A 20,094-nucleotide genomic window follows, 5' to 3' on the forward strand; every position below is an offset into this window, starting at 1 on the left:
TTATCTAGGATTATGGGGTTACATTTAAGATCTAATAACATTTTAGGTTGGAAATATGTGACACTCCTAAGGGATTCACGAACTTTTTCTCGCCGCTGTAGGACCTAGCCTCTAGATCAACTTCGTCTCCCCGCTCCTTCCCCATCCCAGCAACTTGTACCATGATTGCTGGCAGGAGGAAAAGGCTTTAACCTCCCCATCCTCTGATCATGATCTCCCACCAGCCCACCATAGAGCTGTCTGATGGGCTGGTGGGGGTCCTGATTCTGCTGGGATGGGAAATGAGCATGGGAGGAAGCGTCTTTCTTGCACACCCATTTCCCAGCAAAATCAGACTCCTGCCAGCCTGCCAAACAGCTGATTGGCAGGCTGTGGGGAACCTGATTCTGCTGCTATACAGGATGCATGGGGAAGATGCCACTCACATGCCCTGTGTAGCAAGGTGGATGCACACACAGAGAGAGAATGGCGGAGGAGGCGGGCATCTGTGGTGGGCTGCACTGGCAGCCTTCGCGGGCATGTTGTCCACCCTTGATCTAGGCGTTTGATTCCCACTTCGGTTGTGAGAGAGCCTAAGTTCTGATCCTGTACAAGTCTGCACAGGGTAGGGAGAGGGAAGGAAGTTTGCTGCACCTTTACAGGGAAGAGCCATAGCTGTGGTAGAGGACATGGTCTGCGTGCAAAATGTCCCAGGATCAATCACTGGGTGAAGCTGGGAAAGACTCCTGCCTACAGCACTGGAGAACCACAGCCAAACAGTATAGGACAATATTGGGGGTAGAGGGACCAATGGTATAAGGCAACTTCCTATGTTCCTATGATTCCTAAAAGCTTAGAACCCAAGATGATGAAGGCATGTAAAGGACCTTAGTGGGAAATGGATACATTTCAGTATGTGCACTATCATATTGAAAGGTGAGCAATCAAATGTTATTGAAAGGTGAGCAATCTTAATTCAATGAAAGGCAAGCAGTCTAATTCCTTTTGTAAGCCAGCCTTCCCCAACCTGGATCCCTCCAGATGTGCTGGACAACATGATCTGGACGGCACCAGATTGGGGAAGGCTAGTGTAAGTAACTAAAATGTGGATAAGATGGTACATGAATCAGGGCTGGCTCCAAACAGTGGCAAGATTGGGCAAAACCAGGAAAGAGCCCACGGCCTCAATGGTGCTGCTACACTCACTTTGCAAAGAACACTCTAGAAGTTATGAGGCACTGTGAGAGAATTCTTAAGTTTTTTGGCCCCACCTGTTCCAAGTTAAGGGGGTGTCCACCTGGGATATCGGAGGAAGCTGTAGCAGAATCAAATGAGTTTGGATTTCTATGAATCCTATTGATTCTGCAGTGGACCAGCTTTTCCTGAGTTGCGCAGATTCCACAGACTTGCGGACCAGGTTTTTTTTTACTTTCTGGAATGTTATGCAAATTTAGTCATAGAAAAATAAGTAAAATAAAAAAACACTGGCTGAAAATGCACATTTACTCCCAAAGGATAAAGCTTGAAAATGCACATTTTGGGGATTTTGTGCATTTTTATAATTGTGAATTTGCGCAGATGAGAATTTGCGCAAATTCGGAAAATTGAAAAAAATCTGATTCCATCAATGACTGGAAAGAGAATGAAAAGCACCTAGCAATCCGTGAAACACAGATGGAACAGATTTTACAAAATCCTTAGTGTCCACTGAGGACACCTTGATCAAGGCTCCCCCTCCCCAGTTATGGAACTGGAACTGAGAACAAATGAACTCTGAAGTTGCCGCTTCCCTCTGAAGTGTTCAGACACTTTAGAAACCTGAAGTTTCTAAAAGCTACTCCCAAGCCATAATTTGGCTACCACTCTTCTGGTGTATTATGATATTGAAATAACACGTCAGAGGAAAACTAACTAACTAACTTATAAGCTAAGTGACTATTCAGTGCAACCTCTATGACCTATGATTATTTTCCAGGCTCCTGAAGTATAGGCTTAATTCTAGATTCATTTTCTACACTAAACTATAAATTACCTGCTCAATATAGCCCCAAGTCTCAAAAAAGAGCATCCTCTTACCATTTTACAGATAGACTTTGCCTCCTCAGAGAATTTATGAGAATACACCTCTTCAGTCTCCAAGACTCTCCTATCTACCTCTTCTCGTTTCACCTTTTCTTTCCTCCCACGAAATGGTGATTGTCCTGCAATCATTTCATAGATCAGGCAACCTAATCCCCAGTAGTCAGGGCTAAGAGTATATCGCTGGTTATTCAAGACTTCTGGAGCTGGGAAAGAGAGAAAAATTATCCATGAAATTGTTTGCCATTTCTATATTGACGTTATCATGCCAACAGGTATTAAACAATTGACAATCAAGTTCAAGAATGAAATAAATGTTCTGTCTGGGTTTTGGCCTGGTTAAGGACCAGTTTATGTTACAACTGTTTCTGGGAGCTCACTTTAAGTTGTTCCACATGGAGTTGTCATCATGAGGTAAGGCACTTATGTGGAGTGGAACACCAGATAGCTGAGAACAATTTTCTCCATATTAGTCCATACTTTTATTTCCAGATGTTTGTACAGGCATGGAGGAAATTCACCCACCATGTTGTGAACTAAACTATACATGCATATATCATGTGAGAACACCAGTCAGGTGGAGCAATTTAAATCACTCCATGTACTGTACTTTGGCTCCTCAGAAAATGCAGATTGGATCCACCCCCAGAGAAGCATGTACAAAATTCTGCTGAGATTATAGACAGGGTGGAAGTTTATTCAGATTGGACCTCTCTCACAAGCTCTTTATAACTGTAATTAATAATTACATTAAGGTTTCATGAAATTAAAAAGCTCCCATTCGAACAAGTCATTTAAATGGAAATGATCCGGTCATCACACAAGCTCATTCATATTTATTTTAGCTATGTAGTATGAAATTGGCTTTTCCCATACTCTGGCCCAGTTTGGATGTAATGATAATTACATCCAAATTACCTGGGGAGGTGGTGGGCTCTCCCACACTGGAGGCCTTCAAGACGAGGATGGACAGCCATTTGTCAGGGATGCTCTGACTTGGATTCCTGCATTGAGCAGGGGGTTGGACTCGATGGCCTTGTGGGCCCCTTCCAGCCCTACTATTCTATGATTCTATGATAAGCCAGAATTCCTGTACCATTTCAGGTCACAGGTCTTGCTTAGTACAGGGTTTAGCCTAATGCCCAGGTTGTCAGGGAGATGACCAACAAGCCCAGCTCCAGGGTCTGGTGAGCCCAGTCTTGCCAGGGCAGAGTTGGGTGCTGAGAAAGTTGAACAACCAAGGGTTCAGATCCAATAGGCAAGGTCAGGCACAGCATGGGTTGAGTTCCAGGACAGTCACCACATGGGAGATACCAGAGGAGAGGTCCTCCAAAGCCACAGTCAGATACTGGTTAAGCAAAAAGGAATGGATACTACCATGGACAACTATAAATGGGTCTGAAAGCCCGACAAGGTCAGCTTGCATAATGCTCCAACAACTGGCAGACTCGGACAGAGCCTTAAATAGGACTGGTGCTTCCTAGGGGCTGCTAGCTCCTCCCACACACTGCATAAGGCCTTCTCCCTTAAAGGGATCATGCTTGCTTTTGAAGCCATTGGCTATGACGGCCTGGAGGCAACTGGAATGGTTTCAGAACGAGAGTCTTTGGAATGGCAATGTGACCTCCTCTATGAGTAGGTGGGCTGGTCCCAGGGGAACCTCTGGGGCCAGCAGCTCTGAGGAGGGAGAGATATTAAGGGGTGATTCCATGGCCACATCCTCTTTTGGGTCTGAGAGGTCTATACCAGAGGCTTCTCCTCCTGAGGAGGGGAAATTGGAACCCTGGGTCATGATAGTTCCAGAAAACCCTGTCTTATCATGCTCAAGCTATCAATCAAGTTTGGATCCTCCCATAAGCTGGAGAAGATAAACAAACTATGGAACTTCCATCTGAAGTTTGTTTATCATTAAGTGTGAACTGGGAAATCTGGTTTTTCTCCCCCCAGACAAGCCAGTCATGTGCCATGTTTGTTTGTTTTTTTGGTTATGACTCTGGCTTGTCTCTCTCTAGACAAGGCAGATTTCCCAGTTCACATGTAACGATAAAAAAGCACAGATGGGTTGTTTAGCCACTTGCAGGATGAGCCAAGCAAGACCCAACAATCAGGGTGCAGTAGCACACTGCTCATAAACAATAAACCAAGGTTTTCCCTGGAACCCTGGATTACTGTTGTGTCCAAATTGGGTCACTGATTTATATTGAAATTGCAAAGTTAGAAATCCTCACAACATTTATTCTTAAATAATCTCATTCTCATTCAATTCTTTGGAAGTCCTTTGAAATAAGTGGTTTGAAAATAGCTGCCTAAAACTTAAAAAATAGGTAGTGTATTCTTGCAAATGTTTTTCGAACACATTCACAAATGGTTCAGTTTTGTGATATGTAAAAGTAGTTGCCCCTATCAAGTATGGAAAATCACTTGGATGCTTTTGGAGTGATCCCCATAGTGAATCAATTCTCATGCATCAATATTTGGAGTGCAAATGTAGAATATGGAACTGGGTATATAATGAGAATTCATCTTTTGAGAATTCAATTTTTTTTAATTTCAAGCCCTAACAGTTACAAAAGCTCAAAAATAATGGAGGCTGCTGCATAGAACCAGTCTGGACACAGGACAGTATTACTCAAATGGTTCATTAGGCCAGACCAATGTCCTAACTTGTTGCCATAGAGCCACCATCTTGGTCAAGCAGTGGCTGCTCAAGTTCCAGTCATGGATGCCATATTTCCTAATGACATTTGTCACAACTTCTTATTCCATGACACCACAGTTCTTGTAAAAAATAATCTCAAATCTTTGAAAACCTGGATCACAGAAGCAGAACAAGTTATGCTAAGTAAACATATGATAATTTGCACAATTTTTAGGGGACAGAATTTGACTCAGGGAATTGGGCAAAACATACATACAATTATGACTAGGTAAAATCATTCCACATGTCAGTGACTGACTAAGAGAACTGCAGCTCACCCATGCTGATTGCTTTGTCATTCATGAATGTGTTTTGGTTACTTCGCATTACAGAGCTTGAATCAGTGATATCCAGAGTTGATAACAACGAACATAAGATCCCAGATCACTTACCCATATAACCGACTGTTCCTACCCGTCCACGGATTGATTCACCCTCAGGGATTTTAACAGCTAGACCCAAATCAGATATTCTGATATGGCCTAAAGTGGGTGGAAAAAAGCAAATGTTCTAGCATAGCCACAAACCTGCAGAGAACAATCATTTTTTTTCTATTAAAAGCACATCATCATATAAATCTAAACACTGCAAGGAAGAAAATAATACCAGCTCTTCGGAGGAACTCATCTGAAAAACTGATCAAAGGAACATAGGATACTGCCTTATACTACCGCTAGTACAAATATCCTTCCTCTTTCGAGGGACCATTCATCCCCCCTGAAAGTGAGAAAGATATCAAGTGACTTTTGGGGCCAGGGAGGAATTTCAAGAATTTTCATCTTACCTTAAATAAAAGGTGGCCAAGGTTTTTTCTTCCTTTTTCAGTTTTTTTAAACAACAACAAGAACAAACCTCTTGCTACCATGTTACTGGAACAGAATGCCATAAGAAATGATGCTATGTCATGACAGTGTGATTTTGTCATGAATATTTGCCTCACAAGTCTTCGCACTCTAGCAGTTTTCAGGACTCTTGCACAAGGGTGCATTTACTCATCCTGATTGAATATATATTTTGTTCTCTATATCTCTCATTTCTCATAAGATGATAAAAAGGTGTCCCCAACTAGTCATGTCCGACTCTAGGGTGCGGTGCTCATCCCCGTTTCTAAGCCGAAGAGCCAGCGCTGTCCGAAGACGCTTCCATGGTCATGTGGCCGGCATGACTGAACACCGAGGTGCACGGAACACTGTTACCTTTCCCGCCGAGGCGGCACCTATTTATCTACTTGCAATTTCTTGCTTTCGAACTGCTAGGTTGGCAGAAGCTGGGACTGAAGACAGGAGCTCACTCCGTCACGCAGCACTCGGGTCTCGAACTGCTGACCTGCTGACCTTCCAGTCTGCAGTTCAGTGTCTTAACCACTAAGCCACTGTAGCCCCTTACTAAGCCACTGCGGCCCCAGATGATACTTTCTCATAATAGGAAATGTGAAATATCAGATATACTGTTACATTAAAATTGAATCATTTTGATTATAGCAAAAGCATTTACTCTTGACATGCTGTAACCTTTTGCTGTATTTCTGCTCGGGCCTCTTAGCCTACTACTTTTAACCCAAGTGACAAATGAAAAACAAGGTTGAACCATTTCCTACCTGCATTCAGGAAAAAAAAGTATGTTTCAGATAATGAGTTTGAAGGAAGCATGGATGGTTAGGTAGTAAAAGGCAGTATCCAACACTGAACACTAGTGTTAACATAACATAAGATGAGCTGGTGTAAGGGACTTCTAGTGCAACAGCAATAACATTAGCTGGTGTGACAGGTTTTCCAGGAATGCCTTCACACCAGCTAACCCTGTTGGCATTGTGCTAGAGGAACCTTTTGCTAGCACAATGTAATTCATGTTAGTGCTAGTGTCCGATTGAACACTGACCAAAGACAGTATAGTTAATATTTCCTGCTTATGACATAAATGAGTGAAGATGACATGAAATAAGTGAACAGAACTGAAAAAGTTCAGGGTTAAGCTAGCCCAAAGGCAATAGATGTAGAGGAAGAGAATTCAGATGTGTCTTAAAATCATGTATCCTGTTTTGGGAACTTAAAACGAAATCTACTGTGCAGTAGTGCTGACAAGTACATGAAATAGATATATTACTCCCAGACCATAGCTGGGAATTTTGGAAAAAATAATAGTTAATGGTTAAAGAGTATTTTAACAATTTGTCCTCTGTTTGTTAAGTATCACACATAATCAGCTCCTTGGGAATCATAGCAACAGAACTGAGAGACTTCAAGATGAGAACATCTGTCCTTATCTTGACTCCTCTACTCCGTTTGAGTCAACTCAGAAATGTCAGATTGGTAAGACATTTTACATTGGTAAGACATTCTTTTTTAAAGAAAGGCATGCTCTTGAAATCATTCTTACAAAGATTTTTGAAACGTACATACCTACATACAGGTATGTACATTTCATACCTACATACAGGTATGTACATCTACATACAGAAATCACACCTCAGAGAATCCCTAGGCAAGGACAAATTCATCACAGTAGTATTCTGTCCTAGGAATGCGGCCGGAGGAGTCAAGTTACCACTTCAAGCATTGGCAAGGGTTTTTTATAGTAAAAAAAGAAACAAAAAAGGGAAGCTCTCAACCAATTCATCTTTAAGGTAAGATTAAATTTCTTAAAATTTTCCCACCATCCTAAGATTAATTCAAGCACCCTCCCCTCATTTTTATTAAAACTACTAGATCAAATACTTTGGTCAAGCCCTACTTTATCTCATGCTTGTTTTGCATGAACAGACAATGGACTGACCCAAGTTGTGGTTTCCTGTTCTCCTTGCAGGAAGCTGTGACATAAACTGGGAATCTGGATTAGAGATGTGAAGGGATGGGGGAAAAAAGTGGGAAAACGTGAAGAAAAAAAGATTTCCCCTGTTTTTTTTCCCAAGGACTATTTTTGTTTTTTTCCAAAAAATTGGAAAAATTGAACAGCTTTGGATTATGAAATATTTTCTTTTAAAATTTAAGACAACGTTTTAGATATATGTTGTTTTTGTACAAGCTATCTGTTTTATGTCCTTACGTGAATGGTTTTTATACTTCATATAATGTATTTTAATGGTTTTTAATTTTTGTAAACTACCCAGACAGCTTCGGCTATAGGGCGGTATATAAATCTAATCCCCTTCATGGATCACTGCCTTGTTGTGGCGAAGGGGCTTGCGTAACTCAGTGAAGCCATAAGCTATGCCGTGCAGGGCCACCCAAGACGGACAGGTCATGGCAGAGAGTTCTGACAAAATGTGGTCCACTGGAGAAGGAAATGGCAACCCACTCCAGTATTCTTGCCAAGAAAACCCCATGGAACGTATCACAAGGCTAAAAGATATGACGCCGGAAGATAAGCCCCTCAGGTCGGAAGGTGTCCAATATGCTACTGGGGAAGAGCAGAGGGTATTTCCAAGTAGCGCCAGAAAGAGTGAAGCGGCTGGGCCAAACCCGAAAGGACACTCAGCTGTGGATGTGTCTGGTGGTGAAAAGAAAATCCGATGCTGTAAAGAACAATATTGTTTAGGAACCTGGAATGTCAGATCAATGAATCAAGGTAAGCTGGAGGTGGTCAAACATGAGATGGCAAGATTGAACATCAACATCTTGGGAATCAGCGAACTAAAATGGACAGGCATGGGCGAATTTAATTCAGGTGACCATCATATCTACTATTGTGGCCAAGAATCCCTTAGAAGAAATGGAGTAGCACTCATAGTCAACAAAAGGGTGGGAAAAGCAGTACTGGGGTACAATCTTAAAAATGATAGAATGATCTCAGTACGAATCCAAGGCAAACCATTCAACATCACAGTAATTCAAGTCTATGCCCCAACCACTGAGGCCGAAGAAGCTGAGTTTGATCGGTTCTGTGAAGACCTACAACACCTTCTAGAACTAACACCAAAAAAAGATGTCCTCTTCATCATAGGGGATTGGAATGCTAAAGTAGGAAATCAAGAAATCACCGGGATAACAGGCAGGCATGGCCTTGGTGTACAAAATGAAGCAGGACAAAAGCTAATAGAGTTTTGCCAAGAGAACATGCTGATCATAGCAAACACTCTTTTCCAACAGCACAAGAGGCGACTCTACACATGGACATCACCAGATGGTCAATATCGAAATCAGATTGATTATGTCCTTTTCAGCCAAAGATGGAGACGCTCCATACAGTCAGTAAAAACAAGACCTGGAGCTGACTGTGGCTCAGATCATGAGCTGCTTCTTGCAAAATTTCGTCTTAAATTGAAGAACGTCGGGAAAACCACTAAACCGTTCAGGTATGACCTAAATCATATCCCTGATGAATATACAGTGGAGGTGAGGAATAGATTTCAGGGATTAGACCTGATAGACAGAGTGCCTGAGGAACTATGGACGGAGATCCGTAACATTGTTCAGGAGGCAGCAACGAAATCCATCCCAAAGAAAAAGAAATGCAAGAAAGCAAAGTGGCTGTCTGATGAGGCTTTACAAGTAGCTCACGAAAGAAGGGAAGCGAAAAGCAAGGGAGAAAGGGGAAGATATACCCAACTGAACGCAGAGTTCCAGAGAATAGCAAGGAGAGACAAGAAGGCCTTCTTAAATGAACAATGCAAAGAAATCGAGGAAAACAACAGAATGGGAAAGACTAGAGATCTCTTCAAGAAAATTGGAGATCTCAAGGGAACGTTTTGTGCAAAGACGGGCATGATAAAGGACCAAGAAGGCAGGGACCTAACAGAAGCAGATGAGATTAAGAAGAGGTGGCAAGAATACACAGAAGAACTATACAGGAAAGATCTGAATGTCCCTGATAGCCATGATAGTGCGGTCACTGAACTTGAGCCGGACATCCTAGAGAGTGAAGTCAAGTGGGCCTTAGGAAGCATTAGTAACAACAAAGCTAGCGGAGATGACAGTCTTCCAGCTGAGCTATTTAAAATCCTAAAAGATGATGCTGTTAAAGTGCTGCATTCAATATGTCAACAAATCTGGAACACTCAACAGTGGCCACAAGACTGGAAAAGGTCAGTTTACATTCCAATTCCAAAGAAGGGCAACGCCAAAGAGTGTTCAAACTACCGCACAATTGCGCTCATTTCACATGCCAGCAAGGTGATGCTCAAAATCCTACAAGCTAGGCTTCAGCAGTATGCGAACCGAGAACTACCGGAAGTACAAGCTGGGTTTAGAAGAGGCAGAGGAACTAGAGATCAAATCGCCAACATTCGCTGCATCATGGAGAAAGCAAGAGAATTCCAGAAAAACATCTATTTCTGCTTCATTGACTACGCTAAAGCCTTTGATTGTGTGGATCACAACAAACTGTGGCAAATTCTTAAAGTGATGGGAGTACCAGACCACCTTACCTGTCTCCTGAGAAACCTGTACGAGGGTCAAGAAGCAACAGTAAGAACCGGACATGGAACAACCGATTGGTTCAAAATTGGGAAAGGAGTACGACAAGGCTGCATATTGTCACCCTGCTTATTTAACTTATATGCAGAGTACATCATGAGAAATGCCGGGTTGGATGAATCAGAGGTTGGAATTAAGATTGCTGGGAGAATTATCAACAACCTCCGATATGCAGACGATACCACCCTAATGGCAGAAAGCGAAGAGGATCTAAAGAGCCTCTTGTTGAGGGTGAAAGAGGAGAGTGCAAAAGCTGGTTTGAAACTCAATATTAAAAAAACTAAGATCATGGCATCTGGCCCCATCACTTCCTGGCATATAGAAGGGGAAGAAATGGAAGCAGTGACAGATTTTACTTTCTTGGGCTCCAAGATCACCGCAGATGGTGACTGTAGCCATGAAATTAAAAGACGCTTGCTCCTGGGGAGGAAAGCTATGGCCAACCTAGACAGCATAGTAAGAAGCAGAGACATCACCTTGCCGACAAAGGTCCGTCTAATCAAAGCTATGGTTTTCCCAGTAGTAATGTATGGCTGTGAGAGCTGGACTATAAGGAAGGCTGAGCGCCGAAGAATTGATGCTTTCGAACTGTGGTGCTGGAGAAGACTCTTACGAGTCCCCTGGACTGCAAGGAGGTCAAATCAGTCCATCCTAAAGGAAATCAACCCTGAGTGCTCATTGGAAGGACAGATACTGAAGCTGAAGCTCCAATATTTTGGCCACCTAATGCGAAGAGAAAACTCCCTGGAAAAGACCCTGATGCTGGGAAAGACTGAAGGCCAAAGGAGAAGGGGACGGCAGAGGATGAGATGGCTAGATAGCATCACGGATGCAATGAATATGAACTTGAGCACGCTCCGGGAGAGAGCGCAGGACAGGAAGGCCTGGCGTGCTATGGTCCATGGGGTCACGAAGAGTTGGACACGACTGAATGACTGAACAACAACAACAACAATAAATCTAATGAATGAATGTGTTCATATATTGTTACCAAGCCTTTACTGCCCCCCGCCCCATGTTTTCTAAAACTATGTAATAAGAAGACTTTTATAGACAGACCAGAGATGTAAAATGTCTGGAAATGAGGAAACCAGGGGGGAAAATCCTCTGCATAGTTATTTCTTCCATTTCCTATTATAATTATTGATCCAATGTATCTATTACTGATAGACATTTTGCGATGCTCCAAGTCATGCTCAGTTTCCCAACACGTGAACAGATTCACCATATCATAATATGGAAGAAAATGTACATTCTTGACAGTTTGGGTTTTGTTCTACTGAGTCCTGTGTTTCTGGACTTGTCTTCCTCTGTCTCCAGTTCGTCCTGCTTCTGCTGGCTTCTAGGATGATTCAGATGTTCCAGGGACTACTTGCTGAAGTTCCCTCTGGTCAGACATAAACTAGGAACCTAAAATATGTTATGTATAACTTGGTTTGCTCATAAAATTATCATGTTTGGTATATTACATTTTAAAAGTATAGTTTATTCAGACAATAATTACAAATTTATTAAATGAGTTCACTTTTTAAAGTTGTGACATATAATGATAATTTTCTGAGCAAACCAAGTTATATATAACTTTAGAAATATAAAGGCTGCTTTACACTCCTAAAGCAGGCTTCCTCAACCTGCAGATGTTTTGGATTACAAGGGCCAGCATTCCTGAGGCTGAGAGGAGCTGAAGTCCAAAATATCGGGAAGTCATCAGGTTAGGGAAGCCTGTCCTAAAGCAACAAAGTGACTTTAGATCTGTAAAGAGTGCTTAAAAAATAAGTATTGCTTATTTTTCATAGTTTTTTGCAAAATTTCCATCCCCCCCCCCCCAATGGGTTTTTTTCATGGCTTCAAAATTTCTGGACATTTTACATCTCTAGCTTGGATATTGCCTCAAGTAAAGGAAAGTATCTTTTGCCTTTCTTTCTCTCAAAACTCAACCCCCCAAAACAGCTGTGCCAACTGGATAGCCCATGCTGGTCTATATCAGCTGTGTGGACAACAGCAGACAAAAAGCATCTTTTATGTCTGGGCCTCGGGATTTTAATTTTGGAAGGAGCACTTCCAATACCTGAAAGAATACGCAAGCACAACCAAATACTAGCCTTTTCCCCATCAAGCAGGATGTAATTTGCCAGTGTTTACACAGCTAATGTAAAAATGTAAGGTGATGTTTTGTCATGAAAATGAATCCAAAGAGGAGGAGGAAGGATTTCTGCGCGCGCGCGCGCACACACACACACACACACACGCACACACACAAGTACGGTATACAAATCCCTGATAATTATTAAGGAAGACTCCGAGAGAAAAGACAACCTCATTATCAGTTCTGTTATCATCAGCCTCATGCACACTGCTTTTCATAATGGTAAAATTCTATCATTTTCTGTATCCCAAGACAAGCATTGGTTACTGCTCAGCCTCTTACCTGCTGCAGATAATAATTTGGCTTCATACAAGACCATGTCGCACAACTAAATGTAAGCTACTTTATTGTGGAAAAAAGCCCTTGCCTAAAGCTCTCAGACTTACCATAATCATCTAACAGGATATTTTCTGGCTTCAAATCCCTAAAAAGGGGGGAAAGATTGCAGATATTTGTGTGAAAACAGCTTTGGTAACACAGGAATAGCAAGGCACCACAATTTTATTTATTTATTTATTTATTTATTTATTTATTTCATTTCTATACTGCCCAATAGCCGAAGCTCTCTGGGCGGTTCACAAAAATTAAAACCAAACAACACACAATAAAACAATTTAAAATATATAGAACATTAAAACCACAATATAACAATACAACCACAATAAAACCTAGCAGCAGTACAGGAGTTTAAAATACAGATTTAAAACAGCAAAGATAAAAATTTAGAAAGCTAAAATGCCTGGGAAAATAAAAAGGTCTTCACCTGGCGCCGAAAGGAGTACAATGTAGGCGCCAGGCAAACCTCACTAGGGAGCTCATTCCAGAGCCGGGGTGCCACAACAGAAAAAGCCCTCCTCCTAGTAGCCACCCGCCTCACTTCCTTTGGCAGGGGCTCACGGAGAAGGGCCGCTGATGATGATCTTAAGGTCCAGGCAGGCACATATGGGAGGAGGCAATCCTTCTGGTAACCTGGTCCCAAGCCGTTAAGGGCTTTGAATGTTAACACCAGCACTTTGAATCGGGCCCGGAAATGGACTGGCAGCCAGTGCAGCTGGAAAAGTACTGGCATAATATGAGCTCGCAGGCCAGTCCCTGTTAACAATCTTGCTGCCCTATTTTGGACCAGCTGAAGTTTCCGGACCGTTTTCAAAGGCAGCCCCACGTATAATGCATTGCAGTAATCCAGACGAGAAGTTATCAGAGCATGGATCACTGTAGCTAGGCTATCTCTGTCCAGATAAGGGCGTAGTTGGTATACCAGCCTAAGCTGATAAAAAGTGCTCCGTGCCACTGAGTTCACCTGTGCCTCAAGTGACAGTTCTGGATCCAAGAGCACCCCCAAACTACGAACCTGATCCTTTAGGGGGAGTGCAACCCCCTCCAGAACAGGTTGAATATCACCTAGCCAGGCAGACGAACCACCCACTAACAGTACCTCCGTCTTGTCTGGATTGAGTTTCAGTTTATTAGCCCTCATCCAGTCCATTACCGTGCCCAGGCACTGGTTCAGAACAGCCACTGCCTCACCTGGTTTTGATGAGAAAGAGAGGTAGAGCTGGGTGTCATCCGCATATTGATGGCACCTCAGCCCACACCTCCGGATAACCTTCCCCAGTGGTTTCATGTAGATGTTAAACAGCATGGGGGATAAAATAGAGCCCTGTGGAACCCCATGGCACAATTGCCATGGCACAGAGCAATAATCCCCCAGCACCACCTTCTGGAATCGGCCATCCAAGTAGGAGCGGAACCACTGTAGTGCAGTGCCTCCAACTCCCAACCCAGACAACCTCTCCAGAAGGATACCATGGTCGATGGCATCGAAAGCCGCTGAGAGGTCCAGGAGAATCAACAGGGTCGCACTCCCCCTGTCCCTCTCCAATGCATTTTCCTTCCAGCCATAGCATAAATAGTGGCGAGCCAAGTTCAGGCAGGAAAGAATCCCAAAAGCCAATAAAAAAAATATGGTTCTGCAGCAATATGAAGATCCCAATCCACCAAATTAATAGTCTGTGCTGCTGGGATAAGGTTTTTCACTTCTATGGGATTTGTGTCAACAGAGAACTCTGAGAATCATGTAAGTAATATAGCCATACCCATCACCATATGTACCCAGTTGGTGTGTAAGTATGTGTGTGTGTGAGAGTGGTTAGAGAATTAGGGTATACATTGGGGTATAAGAAGCTCAGCTATGAATATCACTTGGCATCCTTAGGAAACTCACTAGTAATTTCCAGACAAGAAATATAAGGTGACTGAATTTGGGGACAGTACATTCCATCCCCACCCTATAGTCATTCTGTGAGAACAAGTTGTAGACTGTGAGAACACGTCCTGTAGGCTTGTCCATATGATTGGGAATGCTGTGCGGGGTGTAAGGGGAAAACTGGAGGCTAAAAGTTGCTGGTGTAGTGTGTACATGTGTTAGGTCTGTTTTTACAGTGTACTGAATAAGGACCAGTTGGAGGTGGGGCCTGCCACCACAATTCAATTACTGTCTCCTGCCATGTGCTTTCAGTCACCCAACATTTGTCTAAAATTGGCTACTATCTCTATCATAATTTATCTCTTGGGGTTCTGTGATGTTAAAATGTCACTCTAGCCTCATCTCTTTGGGTGAAGGATGAGATACAAATGTAACAAATAATTTGGAAGGTTCAGGGCAGCTTACACAGGCACACAGGACACTGTGTTACATAGAGACAAATCATTGGTCCAACCAACTAAGCACTGTCTACACTGACTGGCTGTGTCTTTCCAGGATTTCATTTGGAGACTTTCCCCAGCCCTACTGAGATGCTAAGGACTGAACCTGGGACTTTTGGTGTGCTTAACCACTAAGCTACAGCCCTTCCCCACCTGATGCAAATATTTGAAAGATGAACCAGATTTTTAAAAACGTCCATCATATACTTGGTTTAATTAGAACATTCCAATGGAAATACCTAGATTTTGAAAGAGCTGAATACTTGGGATAGCTACCAAAGTTCACTGAAATAATGGATAAGTTTTGGATTAGATAAGGGTTTATTACCTTTTTTGTTTATATAAACTGTCTTCTGCTGGCAGAAGTGCTCTTCTCACAGAAAGTGCCTCTGCCCAATTTTCAGAGATTTCTCCTCCCACCTGGCATGCCACATCTCACCCCATTCAAGCAAAGGTTTCCTGGCTCTCTATGTGGCATTTTCAGGGGCTGGAGGGGAGGAGGGAAAGACATCTGCTTCCGCCAGCGCCTTTCCACACACCTAACTCTGGATCCAACCCTAAGCTAACTGATACATTTCCTGAATAAATAGTGATTTATATTTGTAATGATGCTTAATACATTACTTTGAAGAAAACTAAATAAAAATAAAAAGGAATAAAATGTTCATGTGGAATAATTCATGGTATAATCTGGTGTGACACCTCTATTACCTGTAGTTACAATGCTCACCAAGTAAAGATTTCACATCACACCATCTGTCCTTCCCTACTCATCTTCCCAGGGCCGGTGCCAGCATGTGACATCCTCAGGTGGCTGCTGAGGTTCCAGCAATCAGCACCAGTCGCCGTTTCAATTTCACACAATGCTGCTGAAATATTGTCTCTCCGAGTTCAGTGGAACAGCACCTGCTTCACAGGCAGCATGTCCCTGGTTCCATCCCCAGCATGTCTAGGTAGTGCTGGGAAAGACTCCTGTCTCAGTCCCTGGAGAGTTACTGCCACTTCATGCAGACAATGCTGAGCTAGATGAACCAATGATTTATGGCAGCTTCCTGTGTTTCATTGTCAGAAATTAAAATGGTGCTCCCGATGGATGAAGACAGCATTGCTGCTGCCCACCTCGCATTGCCAGGGGCCCACGACATAGGAAGAAGCCCACCAGAGAGCACTTTGTCAAGGGCCCCTCTGAACTTTCAGCCAGTCTTGCATCTTCCCAAACTCCTGCCCACTGTCTTACAACTGGCTGTGACTATTACAAGGAATAAATGGTCATGAAGTATTTACAGAGCTGAAAAAAATCTTTACAATCTCTAAGCAGTTAAATTAATCTGCCTATTTGTTCAGCATGTACCCAGGTCTCCTCCAAACAGCTGACAGCAGCTCACAAGCAGTTTCCAAAGGTCTCCATTACAAGCAGCCTCGAAGTCAGACTTTCTTGGAACCAAACTACGTTAATCGCGCAGCATGTAGCTGAGGCGTGTCTCTTTCTTCTTTACTCTAGTCTAGAAATGTGCACAGCCCCAATTCAGATCAGGCCCATCGGGCTCCAGGAGGGGAGGGCTAAACCTTCTCCCACACCATTTTTTCCTGAAATTCACCACCACCACTGGGCGGGGCACTTTAAAATAGGGGGAAAGTCTCCATTGATATCAATTTCCAGAAAATTTCAGGGAAAAAAACATGGTGTGTGTGTGTGTGTGTGTGTGTGTGTGGTTTAACCCTCCCCTCATGGAACAGTGATCCTGATCTAAACTGGTGTCATGTACACTTACAGTAGAGTAAGAAAAAAAAAAAGGCAAGCCCCAGCTACACACTATGCAATTCGCTTAATGTGTAGTTTGGCTCTTAATTTTTGCAATAGAACTGCATCATGTGCTTTCATACCATTATGTGGACCCAGTGGTGCAAGTAGGTCATTCTAGACTCTGGACTTAATGGAGGGGTGTGTGTGCTTTAGATGGCTATGTGTATTACTTCAGTTGTGAAGCACAAAACTAACATTTCTCTTCTTCCCACAATGCATTTCATACTTTAAAACTGCCTCTACATTCCCAATATGGTAGAGAAAGAAAAAACCCATCCAAAATGGTTGCCAACCCTGATTTAAAAAAATACTCTGAGCATGTGCAGGTTTGCTTTTTAAATGAGCTTAATTCACAGCATTATCATGACTACAGGAATATATTACAGCCTGCTTCTGGTGACCTCATGATAAACACATTTTATGGGAATAACCACCACCGCTGTAGAAAAGGGTAATATATTTTAAAAGTAAAAATAATAACATTAGCATATGTTATGCTATGTACATGACTAGCCAGCCAACCCCTGACAATTATTATATTTATTTATTTATCTCATTTCTATACTGCCCAATAATAGGCAAAGCTCTCTGGGCAGTTCACAAAAATTAAAACCACAGAGTACAGCATAAAACAATATAAAATATGACAGCTTAAAATCACAATATAACAATACAACTAGAATAAAACCTAGCAGCAATGCAGGAATTTAAAATACAGATTTAAAACATAATCTAAAATACAGATTATTACATCATCATCATCAAGTGATTTCTTATTCACTTTTCTACTCTGATACAAGAAGAGGAAAGAAAGAAGGAAAGAACCTCAGCTTTTGTCAAAAATGCTATTTTAACAGCGAAATGTCAAGAGAGCTTTCCCTATGAGGTGCATGCAATGGCGGTTGAAAGAGTGATGAGGGAACAAGCGGGAACCTGCTAGGGACATGTGAAATGGACAGCGGGGGAGGGGTTCCCATAAAAAATCTCTTCAGCTATAGAAGCTTCCCAAATCGAGGCTCCACACAGGTGCAGAGCCCATATGCATGATGCACAGTGACCACGAAGAAGAAACAATGGCTATAAAAAAAAATTTTTTTAATAAGAAGGAAGAAAGGATGTTGCAGTGCGCAACATCACTCCTGGTGACCCTGGCATCCCCATGCTGGCCCAGGTGCTGACACCAAGCCTGTTTGCTGTTGCCCCCATCAGCTGCTGCTCTCTGGGTGGTCTCCTGAGCTGCAGAGCCTGGACTTTGGCCCTGGGATCCAACCCTACCTGCACCACCCTGCCTAAGAACATAGCTAGGAGTAAATATCTGGTATCTCAAACCATAACAGACCTAACTATTGCTTGTCACGTACTCAGCTAAGCTTCATAAGTAACTGCTCACAGAAATAGCTTATTATCTGAAGTGGGGACTTGTGGAAGATTGCAAAAGTTACTTCTGTGGTTAGAAAATCAGCGAAATTCTTTCTCCCCTCTTCTAATCATAGACAAAACCACTGTGATCTTCCTTGATTCCCCACTTCAGACAAATCAAGGAAGATCGCAGTAGTTACTTCTGTGATTAGAAGAGGAAACAAACAAACAAAACTGAAAACCTTTTGAAATGTAACATATCCACCAGCTCTGAACCTCATGCTAAAAAGTCGTAGAGCTTGCTTTGTGGGGAAGTTTGGAAGCTCTGTTCTGAAGCCTGAACTGGCAAAATGCAGGTTTTACCTGATGCTATGTGACCTTGGGTTCTAACTACAGACCATGCAGCAAGCCAATCCCCTTCATGGATCACTGCCTTGTTGTGGCGAAGGGGCTTGCGTAACTCAGTGAAGCCATAAGCTATGCCGTGCAGGGCCACCCAAGATGGACAGGTCATGGCAGAGAGTTCTGACAAAATGTGGTCCACTGGAGAAGGAAATGGCAACCCACTCCAGTATTCTTGCCAAGAAAACCCCATGGAACGTATCACAAGGCTAAAAGAGATGACGCCGGAAGATGAGCCCCTCAGGTCGGAAGGTGTCCAATATGCTACTGGGGAAGAGCAGAGGGTATTTCCAAGTAGCGCCAGAAAGAGTGAAGCGGCTGGGCCAAAGCCGAAAGGACACTCAGCTGTGGATGTGTCTGGCGGTGAAAAGAAAATCCGATGCTGTAAAGAACAATATTGTTTAGGAACCTGGAATGTCAGATCAATGAATCAAGGTAAGCTGGAGGTGGTCAAACATGAGATGGCAAGATTGAACATCGACATCTTGGGAATCAGCGAACTAAAATGGACAGGCATGGGCGAATTTAATTCAGGTGACCATCATATCTACTATTGTGGGCAAGAATCCCTTAGAAGAAATGGAGTAGCACTCATAGTCAACAAAAGGGTGGGAAAAGCAGTACTGGGGTACAATCTTAAAAATGATAGAATGATCTCAGTACGAATCCAAGGCAAACCATTCAACATCACAGTAATTCAAGTCTATGCCCCAACCACTGAGGCCGAAGAAGCTGAGGTTGATCGTTTCTATGAAGACCTACAACACCTTCTAGAACTAACACCAAAAAAAGATGTCCTCTTCATCACAGGGGATTGGAATGCTAAAGTAGGAAGGCAAGAAATCACCGGGATAACAGGCAGGCATGGCCTTGGTGTACAAAATGAAGCAGGACAAAAGCTAATAGAGTTTTGCCAAGAGAACATGCTGATCATAGCAAACACTCTTTTCCAACAGCACAAGAGGCGACTCTACACATGGACGTCACCAGATGGTCAATATCGAAATCAGATTGATTATGTCCTTTGCAGCCAAAGATGGAGAAGCTCCATACAGTCAGTAAAAACAAGACCTGGAGCTGACTGTGGCTCAGATCATGAGCTGCTTCTTGCAAAATTTCGGCTTAAATTGAAGAACGTCGGGAAAACCACTAAACCGTTCAGGTATGACCTAAATCATATCCCTGATGAATATACAGTAGAGGTGAGGAATAGATTTCAGGGATTAGACCTGATAGACAGAGTGCCTGAGGAACTATGGACGGAGGTCCGTAACATTGTTCAGGAGGCAGCAATGAAATCCGTCCCAAAGAAAAAGAAATGCAAGAAAGCCAAGTGGCTGTCTGATGAGGCTTTACAAGTAGCTGAGGAAAGAAGGGAAGCGAAAAGCAAGGGAGAAAGGGGAAGATATAGCCAACTGAATGCAGAGTTCCAGAGAATAGCAAGGAGAGACAAGAAGGCCTTCTTAAATGAACAATGCAAAGAAATCGAGGAAAACAACAGAATGGGAAA

General features: G+C 42.8%; 1 protein-coding gene across 1 annotated transcript in view; it reads right to left on the reverse strand.

The window, feature by feature from the left end:
- GRK5 (G protein-coupled receptor kinase 5) overlaps nucleotides 1-20,094 on the reverse strand; it is a 240,768-nt gene that overhangs the window by 14,831 nt on the left and 205,843 nt on the right. Inside the window, exons 10-12 of the mRNA XM_084846082.1 lie at nucleotides 12,700-12,737; nucleotides 5,149-5,238; nucleotides 2,056-2,264 (exon numbers count right to left, since the gene is read on the reverse strand). Of these exons, the coding sequence (XP_084702208.1) occupies nucleotides 2,056-2,264; nucleotides 5,149-5,238; nucleotides 12,700-12,737 (337 nt within the window). The remainder of the gene's footprint in view (nucleotides 1-2,055; nucleotides 2,265-5,148; nucleotides 5,239-12,699; nucleotides 12,738-20,094) is intronic.

The sequence above is a fragment of the Heloderma suspectum genome, chromosome 3, assembly GCF_057233095.1.
Source record: "Heloderma suspectum isolate Gila_16-S chromosome 3, 16-S_ref, whole genome shotgun sequence".
Lineage (NCBI taxonomy): Eukaryota > Metazoa > Chordata > Lepidosauria > Squamata > Helodermatidae > Heloderma > Heloderma suspectum.